Source organism: Erinaceus europaeus, chromosome 13 (genome assembly GCF_950295315.1).
Source record: "Erinaceus europaeus chromosome 13, mEriEur2.1, whole genome shotgun sequence".
Lineage (NCBI taxonomy): Eukaryota > Metazoa > Chordata > Mammalia > Eulipotyphla > Erinaceidae > Erinaceus > Erinaceus europaeus.
The window spans coordinates 38,024,407-38,035,120 of NC_080174.1; the positions used below are offsets into that span (position 1 = coordinate 38,024,407).

The following is a 10,714-nucleotide window of genomic DNA, read 5'->3' on the forward strand; positions in this document are numbered from 1 at the left end:
GCCATGGCTGAGGAAAGGAAAACTTGCCAGATTGTACTTTCTCTCACATCTTCTCCTTAGCAAAGGTAAACAACATGCCCAATTCAACTTCAAGGGTGGAGGCAAGAGTTAGCCTACTATTTTCCTGAATGGAAAAACCATAATATTGGATGACTAACACTACAGCTTTGATGCCATAATCTCTGGGAAGAGTTCAAAGGGCCCTTCACCTTAACTATGATTACTAATCTAGAAAAAATATGAAGTAAAAAATGTATGATTTGTCAATTATGAAGGAAGACTACATGGGTTCTCTTTTAACTTTTTTTTTTTTTTTTAGATTTTATTTACTGGTAAGAAAGATAGGAAGAGAGAAAGAAAGAGAACTGAAGTATCATCCTTGTACATATGTTACCAGTAATTAAACTCAAGACGTCATGCTTGAGAATCCAAAGCTTTATCCACTACACTACCTCCTGGGCCACTCTTAAACTTTTCAAAACTAGTAGTGCACGGGAACAAGGAGAGGAGCTCACTGGATGTTTAAAAAATATGACTTGCATTACTGAGACCCCAGAGGTCCCAAGTTCAATCCCTGACAATATCATATGCCAGAATTCAGCAGTATGGTGGTCTCTTTCTCTCTTAAAAAGTGAACAAACAGGCTGGGTGGTAGCGAAACCAAGTAGAGTGCACATATTACCATGTGTGAAGTTCAAGTCTCTAATCCCCACTTGCTTGAGGGAAGCTTCACAAGTAGTGGAGTAGTGCTGCAGATGTCTATTCTTCTCTGTATCTTTCTACCTCCTTTCCCTCTCTCTTTGTCTCTCACCCTCTGTCAAAACAAAGAAAAAGAAAAATAAGAGGCCACTGAGAGCAGTGGAGTTGTGCCAGCAGCACCAACCCCTGGCAAAAAAAAAAAAGAAAAAGAAAGCAAAAAATAAGAATGAATGAACATTGGGACTGGTAGTAGTGCACCTGGTTGAGCGCACACATTACATTGTACAATAATCTGGGTTCAAGCCCCCAGTTTCCACTGGGGGAAAGCTTCACAAGTGGTGAAGCTGTGCTGCAGGACTCTCTCTCTTTTTCCCCCTTCCTCCCTCTTCCCTCTCAATTTTTCTGTCTATATCCAATAAATAAATACAAATTAATAAAATTATTTTTAAAAAGGATGAATGAATGTCATGGGTTGAGAAGACAGTATAATGGTTATGCAAAGAGACTCTTGTCTGGGGCTCCAAAGTTTCAGGTTCAATACCCCATACCATCATAAAACAGAGCTGAGCAGTGCTCTGGTAATATTAATACTAATACTACTAATAAGTGTAAATTAGTATTATGCTAAAAGTGTTCACATCTCATTCTCTAAGATCCCATTCAGTCCTTGTCACCATCATAAGCCAGAGCTGAACAGTACTCTGGTTAAAATAAAAAAAAAAATGAATAAGAGTGATTCATTTTTGTGTTGCTTTTGGGTGTATGCAAGCAGTCTTTGGGGCCTCTGTAGTGTCACAATAGGTGCCAGCCTTATTCTCACTATCATGTATATATCTGCTTGTGTCTTCTCCCCTCCTACAGCAGGGAATTTTCCCAAAGTTGTTCTAATCACTTCTATTCCTATACCCTGATCTTTCCACAATGAAGATGTCTAGTAAATATTTACTGAATTACTCCAATGTGCTCGTTTAGATAAACAACAAGCCAAATTAGGGTAGAAACCATACTGTAATCCCCCTCTGAGCCCTATTCAGAAAGAATACTTGCTGGCTGGAGAGACTTGGTACCATGCTTGTAGCCCAAATTCTAGCCTGGGCATTACATAGCAGGTGCTGTGGCAACAGAGGAAGCTTGGGTGCCACTCTAGTGTGTCTGTCTGTCTGTCTGTTTGTCTGTCTGTCTGTCTGAAAAAGAGTGACCTGGAGTGATGAAATCGCATGTGAGAGGCTGTCATTATTCTTCCTCTCTCTCTCCATCTCCCTCTCCACCTCCCCCTCCTCGCTCTTGTTTGTTCAATGGATAGATGACTGCATTCTCTTGCCACAGCCCTTCATGCAGAAAATGCTTGGCCCTTTCTACTCTACCATGGATGTCCTAAAGTGCTAGTAAGATCCCTTTTTTTCTGCAGATTCTACTATGATTGTATGCCTGCATTGAGAAATCAGTGGTAATGCATGACTATATACTAAGGTGAACCAGCTCCTAGGACTCTCCTGATTTTAGCACCCCTGTATCCTGGGAACCCCATCAGTTCCAGGCAGAAGGGTGATTGATCAACCACTCGAGAGCAATTCCCGTCTTGTCTCTGGGCCTTCTTACTTTTCTCATCTTGTTATGCGAGGGTTGGATCTGGTCTCTTTCCTATGTTCTGAAGCTAAGATTTTAGGAATGGACTGGAGAGGAAGAAGTGAGTCAAGGAAGAAGAAGAAATAAAGGCACAGGTTGGGATTTTTCTGAGAGATATTTATTTTTGGCAATGAGTGTTGTTGGGCACTGCCATCCGGGCCTTGGTCTTAGTGACTTGCCATGGTCTGGAAAGAAAAAAAAAAAAAAAACCAATAGTCCAGTCAGGAACATAGACTCTAAAGCCAGATAGAAAGGATATTCAACTCCAAACTGTGCTACTCATTAGCTGTGTGACCCCATAAGAATGACTTGACTTCTATGAGTCTAAGTTTCCTTCTTTGTATATGGGGAGCACAGTAACACTAGCCTCATGGGGGTTTTCATTAAACTATGAACTGAAGTGCTCATTACACTACATGATACACGTAAGGAATTTCTTAATGGTGGCTGTTATGGATGTGAATAATATTACTCTTTCTCTTTCACCCTTATCCCCCAGACAAGGTTTGAACTACCATTAGGATCCAAGCATCCCCCATCACAGCTCTCAGTGATCTTTATGGTTATAGCTCATCTAGTCATCTGTACTCCATAAGGCTGATGTTTCATTCTAGCTCCCCCATAACAAGGAGAGACCTGGACTAGAGAAGGCATGTCATAAGCACTTGTTGATATAATCTTAGCAGGTGGGGAGAGATAGCATAATGGTTATACAAAAAGACCTCCAAGTCTGAGGCTCTGAGGTTGCAGGTTTAATCTTAGAACCACCATAAACCAGAGAAGAGCAGTGCACTTGAAGGAGAGAGAGAGAGAGAGAGAGAGAGAGAGAAGGAGGAAAAGGAGGAGGATGAAGAGGAGGAAGATGAAGGAGAAAGAGGAAGAGGAGGAGACAGACAAGGAGGAGAAGGAGGAGAAGGAGAAGGAGAAGGAGGAGGAGAAGGAGAGGAGGAAGAAGAAGAAGAAGAAGAAAAGAAGAAGAAGAAGAAGGAGAAGAAGTGAAGAAGAAGAAGAAGAAGAAGAAGAAGAAGAAGAAGAAGAAGAAGAAGAAGAAGAAGAAGAAGAAGAAGAAGAAGAAGAAGAAGAAGAAGAAGAAGGAATAAGCTCAGTAATAGTTCAAAGCTCCACTCCAGAAACCACTGAGGCTCTTGGGACCACACTAGAGCAGAAATCATCCCCAAATACTTCTGGAATGGCCCAAGGCTCCCTTCACTGCAGACACTGATTCTCTTCAGGACCTGTTGTCTACACCCACTCCTCCCAGCACCTCTACAACTCCTGCTATCCCACTAGCTCACCTCCTCAATCCAGTCATTGAAGGCAGAAACACGTGTGAATACCGTGGGCTTCTTGCGGGTGTTACAGCCAAATGCAGAAACAAAGCTGGTTACACCATGTACCTGCCAGGTACCATCAGCTGTGGGGCAGTTGAGGGGTCCTCCAGAGTCACCCTGAAATGGGAAGAGAGCAGGGTAGGGTTGAGTTAGGTCTGAGCCTTAAGGAAGTGGGGATTTGGGGTATTTTAAGAGATCCCTTTATTAATGATCTTTCTGAGCCTTAGTTTCCTCCTTTGTAATGGGGAATAATATCTATCTTATAGGCTCTTGTGAGAATTAAATGAGATGACAAGTAGTCTTAGGTCAATGCATAGGAAAGAGGAAGTTCTCAGTAAAATGTAGTTCCAGGTACCTGAGAGGGGGTGCAGTGGCTACAGCATTGGACTTAAAAGCATCAAGTCCTGAGGTCAGTCTCTTGCATGATATGTGCCAGAGCAATGCCTTTTTATTTCTTGTGTTAATAAACACATCTTAAATATTTTTTAAAAATTTTAAGAGCTGTTTTCTTTTTTTAAAGTCTTTATAACTTTATTTATTTTTGTTTGATAGAACAGAGAGAAATTGAGGGGGGAGATAAGGAGAGACAGAAAGACACCTTCAGTTCTGCTTCAGCACTCATGAAATGTTGCCCCTAGGGGTCTGAACCTGTGTCCTTGTACACTTAACCAGATGCACCCAGGTCCAATAAATACACCTCAAAAAAGAAAGAAAGAAAGAAAGAAAGAAAGAAAGAAAGAAAGAAAGAAAGAAAGAAAGAAAGGAGGAAAGAAAGAAAAAGAAAAGAAAGAAATGATAGCAGCCCAGAAGGTGGCACCAGTGGGTAAAGCGTCTGACTCCGAAGCATGAGGTTATATGCCAGAGTGATGCTCTGGTTCTCACTCCTCTTCTTTCTCATAAATAAATAAATCTTAAATAAATAAATAGTGGCTTCCACTACTCCCATTATATAGTCCCTCCTGTAATAAGATTTATTATGTCAATACTAACATTATTTATAATATTAATATGAATTATTAATTGGAATGAATATTAATATCAATGGCTTTAAATTAAACCAATAATATTATTTATACTTATAATACAATAACAGTAAGACTTAACTGTAACTTAAGGATAGCAGAGTTGAAAGTTACTTTATTTTTTTATTTTTTTGCCTTCAGGGTTATTGTTGGGGCTTGGCACCTGCACTACGAATCCACTGCTCCTGGAGGCCATTTTTTCCCTTTTGTTGCCCTTCCTGTTGCTTATCGGTGGTGTTGTTACTATTATTGTTGTCATTGTTGTTGGATAGGACAGAGAGAAATGGAGAGAGGAGAGGAAGACAAAGAGGGGGAGAGAAAGATAGACACCTGCAGACTTGCTTTCACCGCTTGTAAAGCAACTCCCCTGCAGGTTAGGAGCCGGGGTCTCGAACCGGGATCCTTATGCAGGTCCTTGCGTTTTGTGCCACATGTGCTCAACCTGCTGCGCTACCACCTGGCCCCCAGTTACTTTATTTTTTATTTTTTAAAAACTTTTAAAAAATCTTTTTTAAGATTTTGCCTATGAGAATGCTAGGAGAGAAAGAACCAGACATCATTCTGGTACATGTGCTTCTGGTTATCAAACTCAGGACCTCATGCTTGAGTGTCCAGTCCTTTATGTACTGCGCCACCTCCCGGACCACTAGCTGAAAGTTACTTTACTTATTTTTTTAAATATTTTATTTATTAGTGAAAGGGAAAGGAGAGAGAGAAAGAACCAGATATCTTTCTGGTACATGTGCTGCCAGGGATTGAACTCATGACCTCATGCTTGAAAAACCAACATTTTATCCACTGCACTACCTCCTGGACCACACTTTACTTACTTTTTCATTTGATATAACAGAATGAGGGGGTCTGGGAAATTAGTATAATGGTTATGTAAAAGACTTTCACGTCTAAGGCTCTGAGATCGCAGGTTCAATCCCCAGCACCACCATAAGCCAGAGCTGAGCAGTGCTCTGATATATATACCACTAAAATTAAAAAATAAAATTAATTAATTTAAAAAGTGAATCTTGAGCTTTAAAACAAACTAGCAAAGCACATGCTGATATAACAATTGAGTATCCGCAGACAGAGAAAAAGAATCTTTAACCTGTCTCAACCTTATAAAAAAGTAATAATTCACAATTGATAAGACAAAGAAATTGAGAGAGGAGGGGGAGATAGAGAGGGATAGAAACTGAGAGACATCTACATTATTTACTTCACTGCTTGTAAAGCTTCCCTCCTGCAGATGGGAAGCAGTGCCTCAAACCCTGGTCCTTGCACAAGGGTAACATACGCACAAGGGCACCACTGCTGGGCTCCTGAAGATGATTTTAGATGTCACAGTATTGCTGGGCCCATGAAGAAGCCTGAAAGCCAGTGTGGGGCATGGACTCGCCCCAGATCAAGCCAGTGTGAGCAGGGACCAGGATTCAGTGAGTAGTTCTGACTCCTGGGTCAGGGCTGTTGCTTGCACTAGGCTGATTTCCTCCAAGTCTTGCCTGATAGGAGGTTACATGGGGCAAACAGGCCCATTCTTCTGCCTTTGGGGCAGGTGGCAGAGGTACCCCAGGGCCCAGCATGCCCAGCCAAGCAGGTGAGAACTCACATTGCACCCGGAGCGAATGTCCCCGCCAGCACAAACCATGGTGGTCTTCACGGAGCTGCCCCACCAGTCCCACTTAGAGCAGTGCTCATGGTCCACTACGGGCAGCAGGGCCTGCTGCAGCTTGTCTGGGAGTGGCCCTCCAGCTGTGGGAATAACATACTGAGGAGGGGTTCCTGAGTGGCTGCAGTCTGGGAGTCAGGGCTGGGGGGAGTTGAGGCAAGTGACTCTTTTGTTCTGATAGTGACCTTGTGGTCACTTGCTTGCCTTGTCAGCCATAGCTGCCTGGCATACAGGAGGCACTGAAAGTATTCAACCGAATGCATTCTACACTTGAGAGGCTGAAGAGAAGGCAAAAAGTGCAGGGACCCAACCTGCTGTAGCTCTCACCCCCAGCCTGCACAGCCCAGCTTCCAGCTCACTCTCCCCCCAGTTTGCCAGAGTTAATCACATACTGTACAGGCGACCCCAGCCGCTGATGTAGCAGGGTGCCTCATTGGGTAGGATATCGCCAGCAGGAGGGAGGCAGGCCAGCTGCACTGTGTCTCCCAGTTGTGCACTGTGTGACAGCTTGATGAGGGCGATGTCATTGCTGAGGAGAAAAGAAACATTATAAGGAACTAGGCCAATGGTTATGCAAAAGGCTTCCATGCCTGAGGTTCCAAGGTTCCAGGTTCAATCTCCATCACTACCATAAACCAGAGCTGAGCAGTGCTCTGGCCTCTCTCTCCCTCTCTGGACTTCTCTTTCTGCTGAGTCTCAGTCTGTGGGATGAGACTTTATCCTTGGGAGTTTTCTCAGAATCAGTCTGGGTCACTGAGTGGCCGCCTTGTGGAGAGTCCTTGAGTCCCAGGCCATGCAGTTCACTCACCCACAGGCCACGCAGTTGGGGTTCCAGAGTGGGTGCACGAAGAGGTCCTCAGGGTTGATGGGGATCACCTGCTCAGGGCCCTCAGTCTCAGCCTGGTTATACTCACCCAGTACCACCTGGTAGGTCAGGGAGCTCCTGCAGGGGGAAATGACGTCAACTTGGGCCTGGTCTCCCTCTCATCCTCCCTTCTGCCTCTCCCACTGCTCCAGCCTGTCTGGGTGTTCTGTCTAGACAAAGGCAAATGAAAGAACTCACGAGATGCAGTGACCAGCAGTCATGACCCAGTCAGGGGCAATGAGACTGCCACCACAGGTGTGATAGTATTCTCCATTCCTCTCATACTGTAGGGACACCTGGTGGCCAGAAAGGGACGAGTATGAGTAAGCCAGGACTCCATACTGAGGTCGTATATGACTGACTATACAGTGAACAACTCTGGAAGGCATCATTCATGCAGAAAAGCAGTGACAACCCCTAGGGATGTGCAGTGCCTAACCTACACAAGTGTTCACTAGAATCACAGTCTGACTCCCCAAAGTCCTCCAGCCTTTAGTCCTATGATCTCCCTGGGAACCTAAACATACTAGGGCCTCTAGGCTATGTCCAAACCTTCTATCTCTGGAGAGCCCCCATGGCCCTCCATTCTATCAGGTGCTTCTGATAGAATGCTTCATTTTACTGCCTTCTATAAAGCTCTTTATCCCTTCATTGTTTGCACACCTTCTATGCCTGTTATATATTCAAGGAGCCTGGAAAATAGTCTCCCCCATCCTCCTTTTTAAGCACAGTGCCTGCAAACCCACTTTTGGTACACTAGCCTCTTTACTTAAGCATTGCTTCCTCCTCAGATTCCAGTTTCAACTTGCAGACCATCTGGTGATGGCTAGAGATTTAATGGGTAAAACTTCTAAGTGAAGTAGATTGTCCTGGGGCTTCCTGGCCTTTGAAAGCAAGGGGGTCCAGCCTGGATGCCTGCAGATTACAGCATCAGATCCTGGACCAGTGGTGGGAAATATTACTGCTGGTTTGCTTTTACCTGCCAGGGCCAACTGTAGGGGACTGCATCTTCACCGTTGACAACCCGGGAGGCAGGGTTGATGGAAGGACGGCCACAGCCTGAGGCTGAAAGGAATTGGAGAGGGTAGTAGTCAGCTATTGTGGAGGAAAGAAAATATGTGGGTCCTGGTCCAAGCTGTGCTACAAACTAGTTGAACAGCATTGTGCAAGCCCCTTCCCTTCTCTGGGCCTCAGTAGTCACATATGAATGGTAAGCCTGTGGACAGGAGCAGGGAGTTCCAGAGCCCAGATGTCAGGGGAAGGAGAGGAGCATGTGACCGCCTTCCATGGCAGCACTGAAGACACTAATACAGATGGGACACTGCTTGGCACCCATTATGCTCAGTAGAAGTGAGCTATTATCATGAAGACTGAAGGTTTGGGAATAAAACAGTCTGGGTTCAAACTAGATCTGTGCTTCTAGAAAGGATTTTTTTTTTTTTAACTTGACTGAGAGTCAGTTTCCTCATTTGTCAGAGGAGGATGATAATAGTAAGTACCTCCTGTGGCTGTTGTGAGGATTACATAAAACATGCTGAGGGAGTTGGGCGGTAGCTCATCAAGTTAAGTGCACGTGGCACAAAGCACAAGGACCGGCATAAGGATCCCGGTTCGAGCCCCCGGCTCCCCACCTGCAGGGGAGTTGCTTCACAGGCGGTGAAGCAGGTCTGCAGGTGTCTATCTTTCTCTCCCCCTCTCTGTCTTCCCCTCCTCTCTCCATTTCTCTCGGTCTTATCTAACAAGACATCAATAACAACAACAATAACTACAACAAAAATAAAAAACAAGGGCAACAAAAGGGAAAATAAATAAATAAATAAAACATGCTGAGAAAGAAATTCTTAGCATTCTGCCTGGCATAGTAAACACTTGCTAAATGTTATCTGTTACCATTGCTGTCGAGGAAGGCTGCTTGGAGGTGGTGACCCTCAACTAGAATGTAATATGGAGGAAAAGACCTGAGAAAGGCTTGGCCATAGAATACAGAGTAGGGCAGGAGGAAAATGAGAGGGGAGTCACAATGTTAGGGAGCAGGAATTCCAACCTGAGCAAGCACTTAGAGCCTAAGTGCTTATCCACTGGCTTTTACATAGTGGACCCATCAAAGATGCCCACTACATTTCTTTGGGACCCCAGTTTTGTTCCTGAGATAATTTATACAGGGCCTTCCCTCCTCTCTGCCCCAATTCTTCTGATCCAGCACACATGAGAAAACCTCTGTAGTCATGCCCAGATACCAGTTGAGACCCCTTTCCATGGGATCAGATGTTGGGTTCACAAGACCCAGGGAGGGTGGCAGACTTCAAGGCTTCTGGCCCAGCACTGCATAGATATAGGTTGAGGACTTACCAAGGGCTACAAAGAGGAGAGAACTCAGCAGCCAAAACATTGTGGGTTTGGAGATGATAGGAAAGACACACTGAGCCTGGGGCTTTTATATAGGGCAGAAAATAGGTGCTGGGAGAGGGGCCAGATAGGCCTCGTTACTTCAGCAGGTGGTGAGAAGGTCAGTTCTCCCATGGTCCAAGGTCATGTCCCCTCTTCCACTGCAGGTGGAGGAGTTATAGCCAACAGCAGAACCTAGGGTTCCCTCCAACATATATCTACACAGGTGGCATTGAATGGCCAGCTGATAAAGGGTGACGAGAGAACTGACATCTCAGTAAGCTAGCCTCAACTGAAAAGAAAATGGGTTTGGGAATGGGCCACATCTTTGGATGCTGGCTCTACCATATTTGACTAAGCCCTACTGCCAAGATTGTGTGACTTAGCCTCTTTGAGCCCTCAGTTTCTCACCTCAATGTGGAATTGATACTAAAATCCACATCGATAAAAAGAGATGGGGGGGGGTGCTGCACAGAAGTAGTTCAAGGTTAGAGCACAGGATTCGCATGCTTGAGGCCCCAGAGGCCCCTGATTCAATCCCCAGCACAGCCACAGGCCAGAGCTGAGTAGTGCTCTGGTTTCCCTCTGTGTCTCTCTCCTTCTCCCTCCCCACCCCTCACACACACAATAACTAAATCATATATATATTTCCCCCTTTTGTTGCCTTTGTTGTTTTCATTGTTGTTGTATTTATTGTTGTCATTGTTGGATAGGATAGAGAGAAATGGAGAGAGGAGGGGGAAGACAGAGAGGAGGAGAGAAAGATAGACGCCTGCAGACCTGCTCCACCACTTGTGAAGTGATTCCCCTGAAGGTGGGGATCTGGGGGCTAGAACCGGGATCCTTATGGTGGTCCTTGGTCTTTACACCATGTATGCTTAACCAGCTGCTCTACTGCCCTACTCCCAAGATTTTTTTTTTATTGTGTCTGATTGGAGTGATAGGGGCTATGAAGAGGATGAAGTATGGGCAACCTATGTGGACATGGAAGGAGCGTGTTTTAATGGTGGGGGCCAGAGAGTGACATTTAGGCAGTGGAGATAGAATATTGATCATAAAGCACAAATTAAAGTCACCCATGGGAAGTCCTATTAGAAGGAACAGGAGCAGGAGGAGGAGAAGG

The 10,714-nt window shown here is 44.8% G+C and overlaps 1 protein-coding gene across 1 annotated transcript; it reads right to left on the minus strand.

Annotated features, from left to right (window-relative positions):
- Positions 1 to 2,325: 2,325 nt before the first annotated feature.
- LOC103113104 (chymotrypsin like elastase 3B) lies at positions 2,326 to 9,595 on the minus strand. The gene is made up of 8 exons (XM_007522603.2): positions 9,556 to 9,595; positions 8,186 to 8,271; positions 7,405 to 7,502; positions 7,150 to 7,284; positions 6,734 to 6,870; positions 6,282 to 6,424; positions 3,621 to 3,773; positions 2,326 to 2,510 (listed from the first exon to the last, which is right to left on the minus strand). Exons 1-8 carry the CDS (start codon positions 9,593 to 9,595, stop codon positions 2,493 to 2,495), a joined length of 810 nt encoding a protein of 269 aa, XP_007522665.1. The 3' UTR covers positions 2,326 to 2,492.
- Positions 9,596 to 10,714: the final 1,119 nt, after the last annotated feature.

Bases quoted from the DNA above. Each gene is read 5' to 3' on its own strand.
- LOC103113104 (XM_007522603.2), bottom strand. From the start codon at position 9,595: ATGTTTTGGCTGCTGAGTTCTCTCCTCTTTGTAGCCCTTG. The intron at 7,285-7,404 runs GTGAGTTCTTTC...TTCCCCCTGCAG, and splicing joins ACTGCTGGTCACTGCATCTC to GAGCTCCCTGACCTACCAGG. The intron at 6,871-7,149 runs GTGAGTGAACTG...TTTTCTCCTCAG, and splicing joins CCCAACTGCGTGGCCTGTGG to CAATGACATCGCCCTCATCA.